This window comes from Halichoerus grypus, chromosome 6 (assembly GCF_964656455.1).
Source record: "Halichoerus grypus chromosome 6, mHalGry1.hap1.1, whole genome shotgun sequence".
Lineage (NCBI taxonomy): Eukaryota > Metazoa > Chordata > Mammalia > Carnivora > Phocidae > Halichoerus > Halichoerus grypus.
The window spans coordinates 15,888,844-15,912,505 of record NC_135717.1 but is presented as its reverse complement, the minus strand read 5'-3'; the positions used below and the strand labels follow the sequence as shown (position 1 = coordinate 15,912,505).

The 23,662-nt window shown below is 52.2% G+C and overlaps 2 protein-coding genes across 6 annotated transcripts; one reads left to right on the top strand and one right to left on the bottom strand.

Moving 5' to 3' along the window:
- Nucleotides 1–1,913: 1,913 nt before the first annotated feature.
- On the top strand, nucleotides 1,914–8,150 carry SLC5A2 (solute carrier family 5 member 2). Its single transcript, XM_036115356.2, has 14 exons — nucleotides 1,914–2,039; nucleotides 2,590–2,661; nucleotides 2,737–2,841; nucleotides 3,685–3,849; nucleotides 4,159–4,264; nucleotides 4,507–4,587; nucleotides 4,740–4,969; nucleotides 5,280–5,415; nucleotides 5,663–5,770; nucleotides 5,886–6,036; nucleotides 6,173–6,341; nucleotides 6,419–6,634; nucleotides 7,451–7,580; nucleotides 7,667–8,150. Exons 1-14 carry the CDS (start codon nucleotides 1,914–1,916, stop codon nucleotides 7,891–7,893), a joined length of 2,022 nt encoding a protein of 673 aa, XP_035971249.2. The 3' UTR covers nucleotides 7,894–8,150.
- Nucleotides 1,938–22,614, bottom strand: RUSF1 (RUS family member 1). Of its 5 annotated transcripts, XR_013448740.1 has the most exons (14): nucleotides 22,275–22,614; nucleotides 21,532–21,646; nucleotides 17,305–17,350; nucleotides 15,424–15,456; nucleotides 15,228–15,333; nucleotides 12,665–12,766; nucleotides 10,575–10,645; nucleotides 10,312–10,496; nucleotides 10,174–10,231; nucleotides 9,744–9,814; nucleotides 8,942–9,085; nucleotides 8,755–8,832; nucleotides 4,492–6,796; nucleotides 1,938–3,920 (listed from the first exon to the last, which is right to left on the bottom strand). XR_013448740.1 is itself a non-coding variant. In XM_078074552.1 (13 exons), the coding sequence occupies exons 1-13, from the start codon at nucleotides 22,572–22,574 to the stop codon at nucleotides 6,765–6,767; spliced, it is 1,341 nt and encodes a 446-aa protein (XP_077930678.1). In that variant the 5' UTR covers nucleotides 22,575–22,614; the 3' UTR covers nucleotides 1,938–6,764. The 5 variants fall into 5 exon arrangements, 4 of the variants coding, with proteins under 4 accessions (XP_077930678.1, XP_035971240.2, XP_035971245.2 ...); XM_078074552.1 differs by having other exon boundaries at nucleotides 1,938–6,796; XM_036115347.2 differs by lacking the exons at nucleotides 1,938–3,920; nucleotides 4,492–6,796 and adding an exon at nucleotides 6,802–8,316 and having other exon boundaries at nucleotides 22,275–22,613.
- Between the last annotated feature and the right edge of the window lie 1,048 nt (nucleotides 22,615–23,662).

Genomic DNA, 23,662 nt, shown 5'->3' with positions numbered 1-23,662 from the left:
TGCTATCTAGCCTGCGGTAGGTGCTCAGTGAATGCTTGTTAATGAAGGATGGAATGAAGAAGAAAGGAAAGGAGGGAAGGGGAAAAAGGGCAAAAAACAGAGAACTAAGAGAAAGTGAGGAAGGGATTACTTTTAACCAGATAGTCAGTCTCTGTGAATATGTAACGTCCAAGTTGAGACTCGGAAGGTTGAGGAAAGAAAACAGCCAGGCAAAGAGCCTGAGGAGAGCATTGTGGGCAGAGGAAACAGCAAGTGCAAAGGCCAGGATGTAGGAAGGAGCTTGGCATATTGAACGAAAGGAAAGAAGGCCAGTAGGGCTGGATTAGGGTGAGTAAAGGGGAGAGTAGTAGGAGATGAGGTTAAAGTGGAAATACGTGCCACGTCATGAAGGGCGTTGCAGGTCACAAAGAGGGCATATAGATTTTAAGGGCCTATAACCCCCTTGTATCCTCTGACATTTGGACCTGGATTTCTCTCAGGCACTTCAAATTTATCACCCCCTGAAGCGGAAGCTGTGGATGTGCTGCCCATACCCACTCGGCCCACCTGGGAAGTCATATGTAGACAGTTAGTTCCCAGACACCTAGTCTCCCCAGCTGCTCCCCGAGTTTCTGTCTGAGGGTACTCTCTGGGGGAACAAGTGTGCTTCTGCACCCAGCAGGTCTGAAGCGGGAGGGCGAGGTTCTGTGACCTTAGAGACAGGAACTGGTGAATGAATACTCCAGCTTCCTGGCTCTGAGGGGTCAATTCCGAGGTGTGTTCCCCACAGTGTCTCAAAGAGGCCCCGCTGGAATTGTTCATAGTGGCAACCTTTTAATCAACATGCCCCTTATTGGCTTTTCTTCTTTCTTTGTCTCACTGCCTTCCTAGGGTCACCTCCTCAGGAAAGTCCTTGCACCCAATTCTCATCTTCGGGTCTGCTTTGAAGGGACCCAAACTAAGGCATTCCTTAAATATATTCCCCTAAAATATTGTTTTCTGTTTTCATCTCAGGCATGAACCCAACTTGTCATAATCAGACATCCAAGTCTGGTCAATTCTTCTAGAAAGGCAGAGGTACTGATATTTATCAATACCCTCCCTTCTTCTGTTTAGCCCTGTGCTAAGCAATGGGACTCCAGGGTTGAATCAGGCCACTTCCTGCTTGGGGGTAATCTCTAGTCTGTTGGGAAGGCAGACCTGGACCCAGATGAGGACAACACAATGTGCTCATAACTGTATCCGAAAAGTCAGAGAAGCCTTTCCTGGAGAGTTGACATGGGCTGAGTACTGAAGGTTACCTCTGAGAGGTATGAGTGGGCCATCTGGGAGGCAGGGAGGCACTCTAAGCAGGATGCACAGCTTAGGCAAAAGTTTGGGTGTGTGAAAATACAGGGGCTGGGCCGGGCAAGGGAGTTGGAGGGAAATGTGGTATCACCCCAGGTTTGGTGTGGAGGAGCAAGGGGAAGGGTGGGCAAGAGTCAGGGGATGACAGGCCTTGAACACGAGGCTGAAGAGCTCCTACTTCCTTTAGTATGATGGGAAGCTAGGAAGGGTTTCTGAGCAGGGGAGTGACACTGTCAGATTTGGGTTTGAAAATGATCCCTCTGGATTAGTCAAAACCAGGAGGCTGGCTCAGCCACGCTCCCTAGGTCAAGGCTGAAGGGTAAGCATGGGTGAAAGGAGTAATTTTGAGCCCAGGTCACTGGGGAAGGGGTGGGGCTAAGGCCCAGGAAGGAGTGCTCCTGAACTTGAAAGTGTCTGCTCCACAGGACGAGTATTCGGCCTTGATGAGACCTGATTCAGCTAAACAAAGCTGGGGAGGGGGGACAAGACCTATGGGACTTGTCGGCTCACTGCCCCTGAGGTAACCATTAATCCCTCCCTTGAGGAAATCCACGGGCTGGTCCCTTGAGGGACAGATCCTAGGCAGAATGGAGGAACACACAGAGGCAGGCTCCGTACCAGGACTGGGAAACCAGAGGGTTTTAATTAACAACTCTGCTGACATCCTGGTCATTGCTGCTTATTTCCTGCTGGTCATTGGTGTCGGCTTGTGGGTGAGAAGTTGGGGTGCTGCTGGGGGCCAGGCTTCTGGGGCTTGGGGGGAAAGTCTCAGGGAGACCCCATGTTCAGTAGGGGTGGGATGCCTAGATCTTTAGGAAGAAACCTGGGGCTGGGGGCAAGTGAGTCTTTTGATAGCCTCAGGAAGGCCCAGCCAATACTCATTCCTTGTCTTCCCACCTTTGGACTGGGTTAGTTGAAGGGATCAGTGGATTTTCATCAGGGACAGCATTCTAAATGAGGTCTCTGTTCCCCTGTCCACACGGTATCTGACCAGAAGCCCATCCTTACCCGAGGCCCCAGGAAAAGTCAGGCAATCCAGCCACACTCAAGCTTAGGTAGCTGGGCACTAGGTTAGGGCCGGGGTTGCTCTAGATGCCTCAGGGGAGGTTGGGGCAGGGGGTTGGGTGGGAACCATCAAGAGAGCCGAGGGCTGGTTAATCTTCAGCCAGAAACAAGGCTGAGGAATGTGTCGAGAAGGCTAATTAGGTCCAAAGATGTGCTCGGAACCCACGTCTCCCCCCCCCCCCAACTCCTGTCCCTCAGTCCATGTGCAGAACCAACAGAGGCACGGTCGGCGGCTACTTCCTGGCAGGACGAAGCATGGTGTGGTGGCCGGTGAGACAGGCTGGGCGGTGGAGGCGGGGCGGCCTAGAGAAGCAGCCTAGCTCACCGCCCCCTCTGGCCATCTAGGTCGGGGCCTCCCTCTTTGCCAGCAACATCGGCAGTGGCCACTTTGTGGGCCTGGCAGGGACTGGTGCTGCAAGCGGCTTGGCTGTGGCTGGATTTGAGTGGAATGTGAGACCCCCTTTTGGCTGATACCCCCCCCGGTGGGAACCCCTAGAACTGTCACACCTGGGGAGGCTCCAAGCAGGGGGGGATGTAAGACTGGAGGTGGGACTTTCCAAGTGGTGGGGTGTGGTTGGGCTTCGAGTGAGGGTCACACATCCAGCTTGCGGGCAGGGGGATGTTGGAGATGACGACTTTCAGGGCCTGCTCCTGACTCGCTGTGTAAGCCTGGACCAGCCACTACCCTCTGTGGCCTTGATTTACTCCTCTCTGAAGTGGGGTGAACAGCCTCAAAGATAGTGAAGTGCTTGTTCTGATGCTCTCTGAAGCTGTGGCCTGTGAAGATCCCTGGACCAAATTAAAGTCCCTTGCAGAAGTGGGAAGGAGGCAAAGCTCTGGGACTGAGGCTTGTCTTTGAGGGTTGGGGAGATCAGGGCTTCCTGGAGGAGGAGGTCTCTGTGCTGAGTCTTGAGGGACAGAAGGTTTGGTTGGGTGGAGAGGAGAGGGGTGGCAGCCCTTCCTGGCAGAGGCTGTGGTCAGGCTGAGGGGTCTGTGGTTGGATTCATGTGCTGGGGGGTGAAGGGATAGGGACCATCTTGGGAGGGACTGGCCAGGGGTCTTGGCCTGAGAGGACTAGGAGGGCTCTAGTTAAGGGCCCAAGGAGGTGTCAAGACTCTGTCCCTTAATATCCCGGGCCCAGGGACATCCTCTGCAGTTGCATCCTCTGGGTCCCCAGTGAGATCTTTCCTTGGTATAGCACTTTCAGGAAGAGGTCTCTTACACCCTTCAGGGGTGAGGGCTCACTCCTAGCCGGATCTCTCAGTCATCCTCAGCCGTCAGCTGTGCCCACAGGCGCTGTTCGTGGTGCTGTTACTGGGCTGGGTCTTCGCACCAGTGTACCTGACCGCGGGCGTCATTACCATGCCGCAGTACCTGCGCAAGCGCTTCGGAGGCCATCGTATCCGCCTCTACCTGTCAGTGCTCTCGCTTTTTCTGTACATCTTCACCAAGATTTCGGTGCGCATTCATGGAGGGCGGGGCGGGGCCCTGGAAGGGAGGGACCATGGAGTGGAGGTCTCTAGAAAACCCTGGAGGGGGCGGGACCAAGGGGAAAGAGCTTGTAAGAACCATGACTGAAGCAGGCTCTGTAAGGAAAAGGTTTTGGCCCGCGGCCACAATGGGTGGGACCTGGGAAGGCCAGACCATCGAAAAATAGGAGAACCTTTGAAGCACGGCCACGTAGGGTCGTGGTCTGGGCATGAGGTAGACCTGGCTCCCTGTCCGGGTCCCTGGGTCGTGACCCGTGCTATCGTTCCTTCCCCCAAGGTGGACATGTTCTCCGGGGCAGTATTCATTCAACAGGCTCTGGGCTGGAACATCTATGCCTCTGTCATCGCCCTTCTGGGCATCACCATGATCTACACTGTGACAGGTGGCTGTGGCAGGGGCTTAGGGATGGAGTGGTCTCGAGAGATGTGCTGGGTGGGAGTGTCACTGAAGCACATTCTGCTAAGTCCTGCCTCCTGATGCCCGGGTACATGATCCTGGAGAATGGGCCATTTCTTTGAAATCTGCTCTCCAGGAAGGGGCCCATTTTTCAAATTCGCACAAAGACACCGTATGTACTCGTGGCATCCTGTTTGGGCTGTCTCCACTGACCCAGGCCCGTTGCAGGAGGGCTGGCGGCGCTGATGTACACAGATACCGTGCAGACCTTCGTCATTCTTGGGGGGGCCTTCATCCTCATGGGTTACGGTATGGAGCTCAGCCAGTGGGGGAGGGGCACAGAGGATGCGAGTCACAGAGCTCTCAACCTGGGAGCAGAGACATCGCGCGTCTCCAGCACGTGGGTCCTAGGGAGGGCCTTGGCGCGGGTGCCCGGTCCCCTGACAGCCTTGCCTTCACAGCCTTCCACGAGGTGGGCGGGTACTCGGGGCTTTTCGACAAATACTTGGGGGCAATGACGTCGCTGACGGTTTCTGAGGATCCGGCGGTGGGCAACATCTCCAGTTCCTGCTATCGACCCCGGCCGGACTCCTACCATCTGCTTCGGGACCCTGTGACGGGGGACCTGCCGTGGCCGGCGCTGCTCCTGGGTCTTACCATCGTCTCGGGCTGGTACTGGTGCAGCGACCAGGTGCGGGGTCAGGCCTTGGGCCGGGAGGGAGGCTGGGGCAGAACCAGAACCGCTGTGGGAGGAGCTGAGATGGGTGGAACCGGAACCCATATGGGGGCGGCTCAAAGGCCGGGTCTGAGCGGTCAGGGACCTGGCCAGGATGGAGCTAAACCAGACCCGGTGGAATCCAAAGACTCTGGGTCTGAATGAAGGTGATTGGCAGCACCGCTGAGCCAGAGGCAGGCCTGAATTAGAGCAGCGGAGTAGGCAAGGCCTGAGAGGGCGAGGTGTCCAGGATTGGACGCAGGTAGTTGAAGAGCCCCCGCCGCAGGTCATCGTGCAGCGCTGTCTGGCCGGGAAGAGCCTGACCCACATCAAGGCGGGCTGCATACTGTGTGGCTACTTGAAGCTGATGCCCATGTTCCTCATGGTCATGCCAGGCATGATCAGCCGCATTCTTTATCCGGGTAACGTCTGCAAACCCCGCCCCCAACCGGGAGTCCTGTGCCCCGTCCAGCCCCTTTCTTGTGTACGGCTACCGGTGCCTATTTCCCATTTCCGTTACTGTCCTTTGCTTTGGAAATCCCGTCACCCAGTCCCACCTCCCACCGGAGGTCCCATCTCTCTTCCGCTAGGATTTCCCGTCCCCGCTTCAGGGATCTGAGTTCCCAGACCAGGTCCCGTCCTAGCCACGTCGTGGCCTCTTTCCCGCAGACGAGGTGGCGTGCGTGGTGCCCGAAGTGTGCAAGCGCGTGTGCGGGACCGAGGTGGGCTGCTCCAACATCGCCTACCCGCGCCTCGTTGTGAAGCTCATGCCCAACGGTAAGGGCCGGCCGGCTGCGGAGACGGCCCCTGGGAGGCGTCCCCCCTCACCAGGTCCGCACCCTCCCGGGGATACGCTGGTGGCCCGGGACTCACAGCTCCCATCGGCCTGCAGGTCTGCGCGGACTCATGCTGGCCGTCATGCTGGCCGCGCTCATGTCCTCGCTGGCTTCCATCTTTAACAGCAGCAGCACGCTTTTCACCATGGACATCTACACGCGCCTGCGGCCCCGCGCAGGCGACCGCGAGCTGCTGCTAGTGGGACGGTGCGGCCTGGGTTTCCCCCCACGTCCTGCCCACCAATCGGCCCCGGGGGGGGGGGGGGGCGGGCAGGGAACACTCGTAGGATTAGGGGCAGACGGGGAGTCCTGGGTGAAATCTCCGGATGGTCACCCGCTGCAGGCTCTGGGTGGTGTTCATCGTGGCGGTATCCGTGGCCTGGCTGCCCGTGGTGCAGGCAGCGCAGGGCGGGCAGCTCTTCGACTACATGCAGGCCGTCTCCAGCTACCTGGCGCCCCCGGTGTCTGCCGTCTTCGTGCTGGCGCTCTTCGTGCCCCGCGTCAACGAGAAGGTGAGTCTGCGTGTGGGTGGTGAGCTCGGGGCAGAACCTGGACATCCCGAATTCGCTGACACTCTCTCCCCCGGCAGGGTGCCTTCTGGGGACTGATTGGGGGCCTGCTTATGGGTCTGGCACGACTTATTCCCGAGTTCTCCTTCGGCTCGGGCAGCTGTGTGCAACCCTCGGCGTGCCCAGCACTCCTCTGCGGCATGCACTACCTCTACTTTGCCATCGTGCTCTTCATCTGCTCCGGCCTCCTCATCCTCGTAGTCTCACTGTGCACAGCACCCATCCCACGCAAGCACGTAAGTGCCGGCCTCTGCATGGGCGCCAAACATGCACCATGTGAGTCCGCGCAGCCCTCTCTCCCCCTAGCCTGCCAGTCCACTTCCAGGAATGCCCGGCGAGGAGGACCTGGATTTCTGTGCTGGGGGTTCATGAGGATAGACTGGCAATCCAGTTGGAAGCTGCATTTGCAAAGCAAGCACAATGTTTTATTTAAATGACATTTATTTGAGGTATTCTGGGGGGGGGAGGTGGCTTGAAGACTGTGGGGGAGGTGATGAAAGCCCCCTAAAGTCCTTGGTATGGCCCCTGGGACTCAGACCACAGATCTGATTGGTGGCTGAGAGGGACAGAGTACTATCCTGAAGGCCCACAGAAGGGTTTGGTCTTGTACTGCCGCAGGGTAGGTGCCCCAGAGCGGGGCTGATTGGGGCCAGGCCAGAGGAGCCGGGCAGAAGGATGGGCGGGGCTGCACAGGTGGAGAAGGGGGGAGAGGTAGCAGGAGGAAACTCTGTGAACAAATATCCACAGGAAGGAACACTGTTAGCAGGACTAGAAGACTAGCGTCTAAAAGACTATAATTTGAGTGTGGACAGGGACTTGGGGTAATGAAGCAGGGGCTGACTGGGGCCAAGAGCTTTAAAGACACAGTTGAAGAACTTAGGTTCAGTGTGAGGGCAAAGGGCAGCCGTGGAAGGTCGGGTCTGAGTGAACGGAGTCTGAACTGTGTGTCCAGGGTGGACAGAGGGAGCTGAGGGAGTACCAGGAGGACGAGAGACTTGAGGCTCCCGGGTGGGGGAACAGCACTCTCACTTGGTCCCTGCCCCCTTCCCCAGCTCCACCGCCTGGTTTTCAGTCTGCGGCACAGCAAGGAGGAGCGAGAGGACCTGGATGCTGATGAGCCGGAAGGTCCAGCCTCCCCCCCTATCCAGAATGGGTGTCCGGAGCATGCAGTGGACATGGAGGGTAAGGCGCTACTTCAGGAGGTGGGGCCAGGGACTGGGGGAGCCAAGGTCCCCTGAAACTAACTGTCCAGTGTCAATTTTTCCTAGAGCCCCAGCCCCCAGCTCCAGGCCTGGTCCGCAGGTGCCTGCTCTGGTTCTGTGGAATGAGCGGGGCTGGGGCCGGTAGCCCCCCTGCCCCTACCCAGGAGGAGGTGGCTGCCGCAGCCAGGCGGCTAGAGGACATCAGCGAGGACTCGAGCTGGGCCCGTGTGGTCAATCTCAACGCCCTGCTAATGATGGCTGTGGCCACGTTCCTCTGGGGCTTTTATGCCTGAGGCCAACCCCGTTGGACACCATGAGCCACAGCCAGGGCAGGGCTCAGCCTCACAATGAATGGGCGTGAGGAGCCTGCAGTGGTGAGAAGGGAGAACGGCAGGAGCAGGAGTGGGGGGGGTAGGCCCTGGTTCCCCTTCTCTCCACCTTGTCTCTGTCTGGGGCCCCTGTCCATCCGACTGGCGGTTACAGCCCATGAGGCCTTGGCCAAACTGCCACAGCAGTTCCCCTAAGCGAAAATAAAGCCACTGTTCCCACATCCTGCTGTGGCCAAAGTGTGCCTGCTCCAGGCTCCTATCCTGGGACCTGGGCCTCTATCTGGGCTGCTCACAAGATCTTCTTTTCCGGAGAGAGAAGCCATGTGGCCCTCCACTCATCCACCTCTAGCTGGTGCTTCTCAGTCTTCCAGCCTGCATCCTGCAGTCCTGGGGAGAGGTCATAATGAGGGTGCCGCTGGGACTGCTGGGAGGAAGGCTCTAGGGAGTCTGGGGAGAGTGGTAAGGAGCAGCACGGGCCAGGTGCATGCTCTGTGTACTGCCCAGCCTCCTCCTGCCTCTGCTGGGTCGTTTCTGGCACAAAATGAGGCTAAAACCTCATCTGGCTGTAGCGAGAATTCACTGAGTTAGCACATGGAAAAGAGCCGGAATGGACTAGGTGCTAAATGAAAGATCATCATTAGTCATTTGTGAGCCGCCCACCCCCCTCCCCGCCCCCAGTTCTTCAATGCCAACTGGGATCATACAGATTGTCAATACTGACAGTATCCCTCCCCTCCCCATACTGCAGACAGGGAAACAGGCTAGGCAGGGTCTCTGGGGAGAAGGCCCCAGAGGCCAAAGAGCCGTGGAGCTTAAGGATGTTACCTTTCAAGAACTTTGGGAATAGCCTGTCCAACACTCGGTGTGTCTCCCTGACGATGACCCAGCTCTCTTTCTCAGGACCTGGAGGTGGGTGCAGAACCAGAAGCTGTCAGGTCCCCAAGTGGAACACAGTCCTTCTTCTCTCTACCCCTCTTTGAGCCATCAGCAGTGTAGATTGTGAGGTGCTTACCTGCCCGTACTCGGTTCCTCAGTTCCTCCAGTTCTCTTGGGAGGGGCCCATCTCCCTGCAGGGCTTCAAGCACCAGTCCGTGTATGGCAGCCCTTAGGATGGTTTCAGGGCCTGCCATCTGGCTCAAAACGACTTGCACCTGGTCTGGAGAAACCCAGAGACAGACTGGTACTAGGGAAGGGCCACCTCCCTAAACACCCTCAAACCTACCATCCTGCTTCATCCCTGTCTGCCCTGAGGCCTTAGCCTGGCATGGATGGAGGCTATCTTTCACCCTTTGCCTTCCATCTTCATCTCCTGTTGTCCCAATGTTCTGGCCAAACTGAAATGCCCAATTTCCAAATCCAACTTTATAGGAGCCCACTGAGGTGGGTTTACTTTGCGTGTCTAGTAAGAATAAGCACCTTTTAGCACACAACCAGCAGACTGGTAAACTCTAGTACTCGTTTCCTTAACAGGTGACTCTGGATGGGAGAGAAAAGTTCTCCCAGGGTAACCAAAGGTCATAATCTTATTTGAGTACGTTGCAATATATAAATTGCTTTACATAATTGCCTTCTCTGATTCTTATAAAAACACAGACAATAAGGCAGGTATTGTCAGCCTCATTTTACACAGGGACAATGTGATTTTCATTGGGGCATGCAGCTATAATTTGAATGCACCAGGTCTTAGTCTAGAGCTCCCTTCAGGACACCAGGCAGCCTCTAAATTGCCCAGGGCTTGAGGCCTTGGAGCTGGTGGAATGAGAAGTTGACCCCAGAAGGGTGAATCTAAGGCTGGAAGAGCACGGCACACTTACTTTGTGACTGGTCCCAGCGAAGGAGGTAGGGTTGTTGGTGTCCCTCGACCAGCTGTTGCAGCTCAAAGACACTGAAGGAAAGAAGAGAGTGGAGTGGGGGAGGAGAAAGCAAAAGCAGGAGTAACCATTCGGTCAGCTGAACTGTCCTTACTTCATCTGTCCTTCACCCCCTTCTCATCTCTTTCCGCCATTACCCATGCACGCCACATCCATTCTTCTTTTCTTCCTGCACCTGACAAATATATCCCTTATACCTACTCTGTGTCACACCCCCGCTGCCCTCAAGCACACATGCTGACCCCAAGTCTGGTCAGTGGCAATAAAGAACCTAGAATAGAGAGGTGAGGCCTGTGTGTAATCGGAATAAAGAGCATGTATGGGGGGGGGTGGGGTGGCATCAGAGGTGGGTAGGAGACACTGGGCCACTTACCTGGAGATCAAGCGGTGTAGGGGGACCCCCAGGGATAGAGACAGAGATGGCCAAAAACCTGTGGGAAGCTGGAGTCAGGATGCCCAGATGGGGAAGAGACTGGGAGACACAGTACTTGAGACCAAGGGGTTGGGTCACCTGTCCACAGTGGCTCCATGTGATTAGCTGAGGTGGGGCCAAGTACCTCTCCCCTCTGAAGGAAGTGCTTCAGGACCAGCCGGAGCCGGCCTTCATTCAAGGTCTCTAGGACAAGGGCTCGGACTGCCCGGTAGTTGGCGTAGATGTGAAGGGCGGTGAGGAAGAAGAAACAACTGAGGCTGAAGCTGGGTGGGAGAGTGGGGTGGTCAACAGGGGCAGAGGCCCGGCTGGGCACCTCCTCCCTGCCCTTGATCCTGTCTTACCTAGGGCAAGCTGACACCAGGGGAAGCATCAAGAGGCTGACCAGGAGCCCTGCCAGGTTTACCAGTGTCTCCTAGAAAATGGCAGAAGGGCTGGGAGTTGGAGAGCTTCCTTCCAGGCCAGGCTGAATATCCTTGAGTGCCTTTCACCACATTCCTCCCTGCCCCAGTTCCTCCCAGGGCTCCCTACACTGATGAGGATGCCTAGTAAGTTTTTAATGAGTGAGCTATCATTTAAGACACCAGCTGCTTGTGTCTAGGTAGATACAATGCCCTTGGAACAGGTCTTTGTTTTACAAGAGTCCTCTGAGTAGCCCTATACTCAGGCAAGCGAATGTCCTCGGAATGGGGAAGTTCTTATATTTGGTGGTTTAAAAAGACTGATCCCCCTCAGCCCCTTGGTATACAAAAACTGGCAGACACATTTGCGAAGGGTTCAAGGAGCCACTCAGGAAGAAAGGCACAAGATCCAAACCTCTTCCCTGGAGAATCAATGTTATCAGAACCCTCTGATGGCCTGAGATGGCCTGACTGGCCAGACACCAGGCCGCCTGTCCCCAACTCATCATGAGGGAGGAAGAGTCTGGATTGGTGCCCCTGACTACTGGGGTCCAAGGGAGAGCTGGTCCTGGCACAAAGCGGGCTTGAGGCTGGGAGAGCTCTTCCTACCCAGCTGTCCTGGCAAGGGGGTGGGCTGTGGAAGTAAGAGCAATGGGTGTAAATAGGTGGTAAATAGGAGATTAGAGGTCTTGGTTGTGCGGGAACAGAAGGACCTCCTCTCCCTCAGGTGGGAAGAGTCATTTCCGGCAGCCCCATCAAGTGGCAATAAAGCAACATCAGTAGAAAGCAGGGGCCTGCCGCAGGACTGAGCATATGTCCTGCATTCCCCCTGTGATGTGTCCCTGTTTCTGCAGACTGAGGGAGCCCTGGGGCTTGGAAAACACAGCCTGGGGGTATGGGGAGGGCTGGGGGTTAGAAAGAGAGGAGGTGAGAGGCCGCAGGCATGGAGCTGGGAGATCCTAAAGCACAAGTCCTGGGTTGTACTTATTTCTCCCCTCCTAATAACCTATGGAAGACATAATGGGGAAGAATTAATCCAACCATTTCCTGAGAGAAGGGATGTGTCCAAAGGTACTCAGGGGGACTGAGGCTATGACTTATTTCCTCATCTGTAGAATGGCAACAATGAGTCCCTCCTGCATAAGACCACTGTAAGGATTTAATGAGTTCATATAAATGAAATACTTGGCACACGGTTAGTGCTTAATAAATATTAGCTGGTGTTAATATATATATATATATATATATGTTTTTTAGCTTCTGCTAATATTGTTGAAAGAGTTAATTTTAAATTAAAAAAAATTTCTATTTAGAAACTGAGCAAAACAATTTAAGAGAAGGATAGAGTGTAGGACTGGACAGAACAGAAGTTTCTAAATTGCTTCAGTGTCCAAACTATGTCACACTTCTGACTAACCTGGGCCTCATTTTCCTCTTCTGTAAAATAGGGATAATAATAATAATAACCCTCCTGGGGCTGGTGTGAGAGTTAAACACCACAATACACATAAGCACCTAGCACAGGAGCCTGGGAGGATCCAATACCTGTAGAGTTTAGCCTTCGGGGTCCCCACCTTTACTCCAGGATGCCCTGGTCAGGTGAGGGGCTGGGTCAAAAAGGCCTAGGAAACTGTCAAGTGGAGACCTCTGGCCAATGACCCCAGCTACCTCCCATGCTGAGCACTTTTTGACTTGCCAAGTGCTTTAACATATGGGGCCTCACGTGGTCAGCCATCCACCTCCCAGGTTGGGGCTATGGCTCAGAGAGGGCGAAGGCCAGGGTGAGGGCCCACTCTTGGCCACACAGGCAGTGGGAAGGGGCTGAGATGATCAGCTTGGACTTTTGCCACTAGAACTCATGCCCTCAACCTGACTACCTATGTGAGTCAGAGCAGGGAGCACATTTCTTCCTGTGTGTCAGTCTCCCAACCCTACCCTCAGGAGCACTCAGGTGCTTCTCTCCATACTCCCAAATCATGGCCTGGCCTGCCTCCCTGCTCCGACTCCCCCCAACCCCAATTCCAGCTGCTCACCTGGCTGCTATCCTTGGCTGACACATCAGCCATGTTGTTTCTCCTGGCCTGGTGCATGGTCAGGGCAGCCCGCGTGGCCCCACCAGCCACGCTCACAATGCACTGGGTAGGGAAAGGGAGAAGGAAGGTCAGAACGGCCACGTGCTGTGGCAACACAGGCACGTCTGTGGCTGAGCCAAATAAATGACTCAAAGCAGTCTGAGAAAACCAGGCATCAGGCGACCAAACAGCAAAACCCTGAATGCTGTCCTTGGTTATCTCATTCTCATCCCCACACTTCCGCTAGATCCACCTCCCCTCTTATTCCTGGAGAAAACTAAAGCCCTGCCTGTCACACCTCCCTGTGGCCTAGTCCCAAGGAACTCCATTTACTTCCCCAAGGTGGAGGCCCAAACACTGTTCTTAGCCCACAACTTCTCCAACCCCCAACTTCTACTTTGGCTTACCTGCCCCTTTGCTAAGCTCCCAGGCCCAGTCTGGTTTCCAACTTTATGCTTCCATTCTGCCTGTAACTAACTCCACTCTCGTCCTGTCCCAGTGGAGGCCCAGTCAAGTCTTCCAGGCCACTTCAAAACCCACAGTGATGGCCCTGACCTCCCAGAACACCTGGGCCTCCTCAATCCGTGAGATCTAGGATGGTAGAACTCATCAATGAGGGTCACTGATCACTGTCATCCATCTCCTATTTATCAAATCTCTTTTAGATGCCAGACACAGATTTAGTGCTGTGATAGAATTCAGATATAACCCTTGCCCTCATCAAGTGTATAAATCAATAGACAATAAATAAACAAGTTGTCATGCAGGCAGAAGAAATAATTTGTTCAAAAGTTAAGATGGGGTGCCTGGGTGGCTCAGTCGTTAAGCGTCTGCCTTCGGCTCAGGTCCTGATCCCAGTGTCCTGGGATCGAGCCCCGCATCGGGCTCCCTGCTCTGGGGGATGCCTGCTTCTCCCTCTCCCACTCCCCCTGCTTGTGTTCCCTCTCTCGTTGTGTCTCTGTCAAATAAATAAATAAAAAAAAAATCTTAAAAAAAAAAGATTACAGAAGACCACTGAACTTGACAAAGTCGTTTAAAAAAAAAAAAAGTTAAGAGGAATATGGTACAAAATGAGGCTGGAGTGACCAGATCATGTGGACCTTGTTAAGGAGCAATGAGAGCAGGCAAGTGACCTGATTTGATTTCCATTCTTAAAAGGATTATGGGCTGCTCTGAGAAGTAATGAAGAGAGGTGAGAATGGAAGCAGGGAGACTACCTAGGAAGCAACCATGCTTTTTCAGCAACAAGGAACCACCAGATGGAGGTTTAGCTGAAGGTAACACGAAAGTAACAGTGGGCGGGGAGAAGGCATGGATGACAGCCAGGCTTCTGACCAGTGTACCTGGGATACGGAGGTATTAGTCACAGACGAGAACTCTAGAGGGTGAGAGGTGGTCAGGGAAAGTTCATGGCCCTATCCTACTCCTTTATTTGACAGATGAAGAGACTGAGGCCCCAAAGGCAAAGTATAATGCATAATTTCAAACAGATGGCAGAGGTCACAATCGTTGGTCTACAGCTACAGCCCTGGTTTTCTCTGGTGTTTCCTGCCCTGGAGTTGGAGGGGGTGCTCAGGGCAGTGTGCCTGGGCCAGGGACTGGTACCTGGGCTAAATGTAATCCACCACAAAGAACTGTTGTATCTGAAATGTCACTAGTGCCCTGTGGAGAAGCACTGCTCTGAAGTGATTTTGAACAGATAGATGGACTTTTGAGATGGATCTTACATCTTCTTGAGTCACTGCTCTGTGCCAGGTACTTAACCCTGTGGTGAAGACAGGCTAAGCTCTTTGCTGAACTTTGCTATGCCTCAGTTTCCTCACCTGGATGCGGCCAACCTGAAGGAACTGTGAGGGTGAGCAGCCTGGCAGAGAGGAAGAGCTCGCATTCACCCCATGTGACCCTCCAGCCTCACAACCACTTCATGCTGTCTTGCCCCTGGACCTTGACCCACACTGTCCTTTCTACTCAAAAACATCCACCCTTCACCTTAAACTCAATTCTTCAGGACCCAGGCCTAGGGAAGGGGCCCATCCCTTGACTAGGCCAGAATCCCTGCTCAACCCTCTTAGAGCCCCCTACACTTCTCATCTGGAATACCTGTAGCTACAATGTTATAAACATTTGTCTAATTATGTGCAGCTTTCTTCAAAGAAAAAAATGGGAGGGCCTATATTTTCTGCCAAACATGCAGTAGGCACTCAATAAATATTTCCTCAAAGAATGAAAGCTAGCCAGGGAGCTGGTCCCAAGATGTTGACATTGGAGCACCTCTTCTATCTTTCAGCTCAGAGCTCCTCACCAATCCTGTGGTTTCAGACACTGTCTTAGGCTACGTGAGGCACTATTTGGCTGGAGGAGAATCAGAAAATATGGTTGAGTTCGAGTAGAAAAAATCTGAACTTCTTCACTTTTCTGCAAGTGCTTTGAACACAGGGCCCAGGCTGGTCTCAGCTGTGGGCCCCAGGTAAGCCCGCACACAGCACCACCAAGGCAGGTACAGGGGTGCCCCAGAGGTGGATACCTTGGCCAGGTTGCTGGCACAGACGGTCACGGTGAAAAAGATTGGATATATGGGAGCCATAATCTCGAGGAACATGGCTACATCGTTGAGGATATCAGCAAAAAGCCTGCGGGGGAGGGATCAGAGGTTAGAGATCAGAGGTAAGAGACCTTCATAATAGAAGACTTCCCTCCCCTCTGTCTCAGCCCCTCCTTACCTCCACTGCTTGGCATTGCAGTCCAGTTTACTCCTGTTGGGGAGGAGACGTTGGTTTGCAATTTGAATTTAAGGAGAAAACACACCCTGTGGGCAGGCTGAGGTAAGGTCTGAAGGACTCAGCAAAATCCATACCCCAGGCAGACATCTGTCCCAACACCCTGTCACTGCTGCCTGAAATACCATTAGCTGGGAGGACCTTCAGTGGTCACTTAGTGTTTGCCCTTCACTAACCCATGATGCATCAGGGAAAAGAACTTATTGTCTTGTGGTTGCTCCCCACCCTCTGGCCCTCCTCTGGGAGAAGCCACCCCTGGGTCCCTTAGACAGCTCCCCAGCCCTTCCTCCCACTTGATCGAGGGTACCCAGCAAGAAGTCCACATATTTTGGACTGGTAAACAACTACATTTAGTGTAACCCCCCACAGGTTACAGATAAGTAGCCCAGAGAGGGGACATGACTTCCCTCAGATCACATGGAAAGCAGGGGCCAAGGAAAAAAAAAAAAGGCCAAGAGAGAGGCAGGCTTTGACATCTAGGCCTAGGATCTTTCTATCACCAAGAGGATAGATGCCTCTTCTGTCAGGCAGAGGGACTCCCTGGCCCATGCACAAACTCCTGGGGGCCTCTCCTCCAAGAGTCCAGTAGCAGAGGGTGTTGTAGGCCCAGACCAGCTCAGAATTTGCAGCATTAGCCCTGTCCCTTACTTTGAAATCTCCTGGAGGGAAAAGGAGCATTCCTAGGTGGGGTATGGGACACACACTAGAAACTCCTGAGGGAATAAATGGCAAAGGCAGGACCAGAACACGTGGGCTTGGTCTAGGGCTCTGCCCAATAAAGCAGCCTGACCCTATTAGTTATAAGCTGTGCAACTTGGGTGACCTCCCCTTTTAGGTCTGCTAAAATGTACACATTTAATCCTTCTCTACAAAGTTGCTCTGAGGATGAGAGAGGATATGTAGAGAGCTTGTGAGGCACAGAGCTGTTAGCAGCAGCTAACGCTTATTAGTGTTAATAATAAGTGTTAATATTATACTTATTCTGTGCCACAATATGCTATGCACTTTGCATAAACCATCTCACTGAACACATTGTGGGTAGTGTCTGCCTACAATTAATTGCAGATACTAAATCACTCCTGAGGTTGCCCATTACTGACATGAGGAGGAAGAAGGCAGCACAAGATCCTTAATTCCTGGGGCGCCTGGGTGGCTCAGTCGTTAAGCGTCTGCCTTCAGCTCAGGTCGTGGTCCCAGGGTCCTGGGATGGAGCCCCACATCGGGCTCCCTGCTCCTCGGGAAGCCTGCTTCTCCCCCTCCCACTCCCCCTGCTTGTGTTCCCTCTCTCCCTGTGTCTCTGTCAAATAAATAAATAAAATCTTAAAAAAAAAAAAAGATCCTTAATTCCTTCTAGATAAATGGTAACGCTGATTCCATGTGGGACAGCGATCCCGATGACCTGCCCAAGTCTACTCCCCACTAGGCTCGGCAAAGTCCAATCAAGTATCTGAGCCACCAAAGTAGCTTTTGGGGTAAAATCAATCCTTTTGAATTCAGCATTGTCCCGTTCAGGCTTCTCTTTCAACAAGCAAACAGAGGACACTTAGAGCCTCGTGGCTGTATTTTTCCACGATGGGCAGCAGAATGGCAAATCAGTGCTCTTGAAGGCAGGTGATCATAGCAATGGCTCTGTGGCTTCACTGCTAGGGCAAGCCACCTGGACCGGGTACTTACTAAGTAAGTACCTTAGCTCTGATGAAATAATTGCTAAATCTCCCCTCCCCTGGAGACTGGTAGGAGAGAGGAGCTGCTGAAAATACAGCCAGGGATGAGACACGTGACCCCCGTCTGGGGAGAGTGGCCAGACCAGGAAGACAAACTCACCCCTTCCACCAGGCAAAGATGATGCGGCCCAGCATGCCAGTTGAATCTGGGGGAGAAAGGCACTGGTAAGGAACAAGGAAGAGCCTTGGGGGCTGTTGGGCCTCGCAGACCCTGGCACTGAAATGGCCGATTCACCTTGCATCACTGCTCTTAGGAACTCAGTTTGGCAAAATAAATTTTGGATAGACAGAGCTGTATGATGGGGTCAGAAGTGTCTAGACTTAGCAGTTCCTCAGTATGTACCCAAGAAAACTATGTGCCCATGCACACCAAGAGACATGGACCAGAAATACCCTTTGCAGCATTGTTCATAAACAGCCAAAGACTGGGAATAATGCAAATGCTCATCAGCAGGAGAATGCATAGATAGATTCTGGTATATTCACTCAGTGGCATATTAGACAGCAGCAAAAATCTAATGCACAACTACTCATATCAAAATGGGTGAATCCTAGTATTATAATATTGCATGAAAAAGTAAGCCATGAAGACTACATACAGCAAAATACACTTTTCATAAGGCTCTAAAACGAAACAATACAGTGTTTATATATATATGTGTGTGTGTGTGTGTGTATATATATATATATATATATATATATATATATATATATATATATGGAAAAACTATTTAAAAAAAAAGGAAAAGCAGGAAATCCTGTGTGGAAAGTTCAGAGGTTATTGTTGATATTCTAGCTCTTAGGTTGGGCCATGGGTTCACGGGTGGTCATTAGAGTATCAATTAAAAAAAAAAAAAGGGATTTGAATTACAGTTTGATGACGACAGCTGGGAGTGTGGGGCAGAGGGAGAGGCTTCCTCAGGCTAGACAGAGTCAGAGAAGTCTCCAGAATCAGCTAGACCTTCATTTGCACAACAAATGCTTACTGGCTACTTAACTCTGTGCCAGGCATTATAAGAGGTAAGGGGATACCGTGACCCAGAAGGTCATGGTTCCAGACTCAAAACACAGCATAAAAGCAAACAGCAATCAGTATGAAAAACACTGATTTAGACCAAGGATCAGTTAACTGTGGTCCACAGTCTTCTGCTCCCTGTTTTATAAATAAAGTTTTATTGGAACATAGCTGTGCCCATTCATTTACAGACTGTCTTTGGCTGTTTTTGTGACACGACGGCAGAATCAGTTGCTGTGACTGAAACTCTACAGCCTGCAAAGTGTAAAATATTTACCACTTGGTCCTTTACAGAAGGTTTTCCACCCCCTGATATAAACCGCTTATATTGAGAGTAGCATTAAGTTCAGCAGGGGGATCACAAAGGACTGTTTTAGAACTAAACAACTGGGAAGGCCTCATACAGTGCACACTGGAAAGCAAAGATACAGTAGGCAGAAGACTCCTGACTTGTTTGAACTCCAGGGCATGGACCCTTAAGGGAATGCAAGAAGGGAAACTAGGTTCTGGGGAGGGTTGGGAGTATCCTACAACATAAAAAGGTGGTGACAGGCTGGCCTTCCCCATTCTCCACTGGAAGGAGCGGTACTCACCCCTCGCCCCAACCTCCATCCTTGGGCAGTGAGGCCTTCTACCTAGACATCTTTACAAAACTCGGGGCCTGAGGAACACCAGTAAACAGGCTGGTGGTCACCTGAAATCCCTCCTCCTTTCAACCTTCACCACAATCCTATGAACTTCTGAGAGATCCTCCCTTTCATAGATGAAGTAACTAAAGCTCAGAGAAGCTGGATCAACAAAAATGGGACATTTTATGAGGAAATCTGGATTTCCAGCTTTTCTGGAAGAACCTGAAGACATGGCAGCCCTGAGCCTGTCTTCCCTTACCACCACAACTGGCTGGGGCTGAGCGGTGGTTACTTCAGATGAGGCGTATGTACATTTCTTACTGGGCCTGCTCCACTTCTTTATTTCTGTCCCCTGTATATCCCTGGAAGTAATACCCACCAGGTGGCTTTATAGGCTTCCTCTGTCACCCACTTTACCCTCTTTCTTTCAACTGTATTTCATTCTCCACAAAAATTTTATTGTTCCACTTAAGATTCTTGTATTGGCTCAACTTAGTGACACTGAACATGCCAAGGTTACTTTTACTTGTTGACAGCTCACTGGGCCAGACTCTATTTTTCTTCCCTCTGACTGCACACTCATCCAATAAGGTGTATGTCCTGCATACAAGGGCCACTGGGTAGAAAGGGGGCCTACTCTATGTTTCATCAGCAGTCTGCAGGGCCCTTGTCAGAATCTGGAAGTTGGCACTAGGATGCAATAATGACACATACTCTCCCTGTATCTGAAAGTCAACACTGTCCACTAGATAGGAATCTTAATTCCCATTTGCTCTTCTTTGCCTCACTTACAACTAGCTGAGCTATACGATCTAGAAACTTTTGAGCAGTTGTAAGGGATCAGCTGTCCACAAATTGTACTAGGCTCCACTCTAAATCCCACTGGCAAGAATGTGGCAGTTAAGAGTGGGACACAGGAGTCAGTCGGTCTGGGTCCAAATCCTGGCCCTACGTTAACTTAGGCAAGTTACGAAACCTCTCTGAAAAAGGGATTCATAATGGTATCTACCTAATATGGCTGCTGTAGAGATTAAGTTACATATTACATGTAAGTGTACAAAATTCCTGGCATACAGTATAGGCTGTCAAAATATTAGCTGCTAGTAGTATTACTATTGTTAGTTATGACAATTAACACCACGTTCCACTAAGAGATCTGTAACCAAAAATGACTTAAAAAAAATTCCAAGGGAGTTTTTTTTCCCCCCAAGGGAGTTTCTTATATAAAGCTCCACATACAAATTTCCCAGGTTTGATGGAAATGAGTTTGGAAACTCTTTTCTAGTTAAGGCTTCCTTTAATATCAACAATAGGTTTTAAAAAGTGGGTATTTTTTTTCCTACCTTAAAATGGTCTTATTTTTTCTTAATACCTTAAACGCATATATGGGCAGCATGTTGGTGGTAAGACTAGGGTGCTTAGAAATGACATGAAAACATCAATTACTGATTCATATTCCTGCTGCATTCCAAACACTCAGCCAACAGAAGAGCAATAGAAAAGGTCCAAATTAAGCAGTTTGGTGGTATGAAAATGAATCCGGAACTAAACCTCCTGGGTTCAAATCCATGCCCTACAATTTACTGGCTGTGACCCTGGCCAAGTTACTTTTTTGTGCCTCAGTTTTCTTATCTGTAAAATGGGTGTGATGACAATACCTATCTCAGAGCTACTGTGAAGTCAGGATATTTAAAGACTGGCAAATAATAAACAGTTTGTGTGAACTATTATTATTAAGAGAAGAGACAGCTAGGACAAGAAGCACAGAGAAAGGCTTCTCTCAAGAGGTGACTCACGTTTGGCCAGTTTGCTCAGTCTTAATAAGGATGTTAAGCAGGAGCCTCCAGATCCTCCAAAAGATCCATGGACACTCACCAGAGATGTGGCCAGGCTCATGCTAGGAGCAGAAAGAGCCTTCCCTTGGGTCTGATTTAAGTTCCCCCAGGGAACCAGTAATGAAAGACAAAGGACAGTGGAGAGAGCCATAGGCCCTCCTGATGTGGAACCCGTGGCAGTTTCCCTTTTCTTCTCTACCTCACTCTTTAGGTGGCATGGTACCAAACCATATGTTCTATTTTTCATTAGTGGTTTTTCAAAAAGCTGTACACATCCAACAGAAGGTTACTACAGTTATTATTATCATCCAGTATCCCAGAGGTTCTAAAATGCCTTTCGTCTTTCCCAGAACCTCCTCCTTCCTACTCAGGACTAACTACAAAATTGTTTTTTTCTAGAACTGAGCAATTTCCCACATTTCAAGCAGCCGGTCGTTTTATTCAATAACCGCATTCTTACGCAGTGCTCCACAAAAAGCCTAGGGGTAAAGGAGAGGGGATGATTAACTTAGGGATTTGAGCTCCAGATGATTTAGAGGCTCTGAACAGTACGGGGAACTGAGTGCGGCTGCAAGGCTGGTCTCAGGATGAGGATATTCTGGTCGTGGGCGACTAATTAATTGTTGAATAAAACCAATAAAAATACTGTTTTAGGGACTGGGGAGAGTTGCCTTCCAGATCCAATCAGGAATGAGTCCATACAAATACACATCACAGCCCTGAACTAGAGGCCAGAACACTGGGATGGCGGAAAGGAGGGGCTGGGCTTCCCAGCAGGAGGAAAAAGAGGCCAGTGGGGTGGCAGGGCTGACAGCAGCGACAGGTAAGGTTCCAGGGGCCCAGCTCACCTTTCACCAACCAGGTGGCAGTGGCAGCTGAAACAGAAGCTTTTGCGTTCCCCACCCCTATGCCCAGCAAGACTGCATGGGTGGCCAGGGAGCCTGAGAGGCTGGAAGCAAAGGCCTGGAGAAGAAAAAGGGTGGGGTGAGTGGGCGCCTGAGTGGCTCAGTTGGTTAAGAGACTGCCTTCAGCTCAGGTCGTGATCCTGGAGTCCCGGGATCGAGTCCCACATCGGGCTCCGCGCTCAGTGGGGAGTCTGCTTCTCCCTCTGACCCTCTCCCCTCTCATGCTCTCACTCTCTCTCTCAAATAAATAAATAAAATCTTAAAAAAAAAAAAAAAAAGGTGGGGTGAGGAGTGTGCGCAGGGGCACGGAGGTCTAAGTTCTTTTTTTTTTTTTCTTTAAAATTTTTTTAATTTATTTGCGAGAGAGAATGAGAGACAGAGAGCATGAGAGGGAGGAGGGTCAGAGGGAGAAGCAGACTCCCCGCTGAGCAGGGAGCCCGATGTGGGACTCGATCCCGGGACTCCAGGATCATGACCTGAGCCGAAGGCAGTCGCTTAACCAACTGAGCCACCCGGGCGCCCCAGGTCTAAGTTCTATTATCAGCTCTCATAGATGTGTGACCTGAAACATGTCACAGCCCCGCTCTGGGCCTCAGTCTCCAACCTCTACACGGAGACGGGTGGCCCGCATCGTCTCCCTCACCCGTGGCTCCATGCTGCCCCCGACCCCGGTCGGCCAGGCTGACCTGCACGGAATCCCACAGCTGGTAGGGCAGGTAGTCCGGGCTGACGCTATCGGGGAAGCCCTGCGGCAGGAACACGGCCGTGAGCCCCGAGAGAGGCGGTGAAGCGGCCCCGGGAGTCCCCCCTGCGCCGCCGTCCCGTCCTCGGGGTCGTACTGTGAAGGGCCCAGACAACCCCCAGCGGCGCCACCCCCAAGCCTCCCACTGCAGGCTCCCATCGGCGGCGGCGAGGCAGCCCCGGGCCGCCCCGGAACCGAACTGCTCGGAGCACAGCTGGGCCGCAGGGCTGCCGCCGTCAGCCATGTCGGAACCCGTCCTGCGGGGCCTCTACACGCGACACGTGGCCGAACTACATTTCCGGCCCGGCTACGGCGGCTGTGGAGGTGCAATCTTTCTCTGCGAAGGGGCCGCCGGCCGCTGCGTCCTGCTCTGTCCCGCTGCGGATCCCACGCTTCCTCCCGGGACCTCTTGGCCCCGCTGCGGATGCCTCAGGGCTGCTCTCTGCCTTTGTGCTCTGCAGCGTTTTGTTGCCGGACCGCGGGAGCAATCGGAGCCCCTGAGGCCGCCAAGTCCTGGAGATAGCTGCGTTCCTGTAACCCGCAACCTTCAGCTGTGGGCGGAAGGGAAGAGGGCGTCCCCGGGGAACCGCTGTGTTTGAGACCCAGGACGGCCACAGGGTTTTTTGATTTTGGGCCAGTCAGTGTCCCTCCCTGGGCTTAGGTGCCTTCTTTGTTGTGAGAGCAGGGACTGTATAGTACTCCTTATTTTATGCCCGGGATCTAACACATAGTAGGTGCTGAAAAGATATTATGAACGGGGGCGCCTGGGTGGCTCAGTCGTTAAGCGGCTGCCTTCGGCTCAGGTCATGATCCCGGGGTCCTGGGATCGAGCCCCACATCAGGGCTTCCTGCTCAGCGGGAAGCCTGCTTCTCCCTCTCCCACTCCCCCTGTTGTGTTCCCGCTCTCGCTGTCTCTGTCTCTGTCAAATAAATAAATAAAATCTTAAAAAAAAAAAAATATGAATGAATGAATGAACAAACAAAGGAATGCATGATGAGAAGTTGGAGCAAATGATCCCCGAGGTCCTGTGCCTTACCCAAGACTGGAAGGGTAGTATTTCTTTTCTTTCTTTTTCTAAAATTTAAATTCAATTTAGTTAACATACACTGTATTAGTTTCAGAGGTAGAATTTAGTGACTCATCAGTTGCATATAACACCCAGTGCTCATCACATCAAGTGCCCTCCTTAATGCCCACCACCCAGTTACCCCTTCCCCTGACCCACCTCCCCTCCAGCAACCCTCAGTTTGTTTCCTAGGGTTAAGAGTCTCTTATGGTTTGCCTCCCTCTCTGTTTTCATCTTATTTTTCCTGGAAGAGTATTATTTCTGA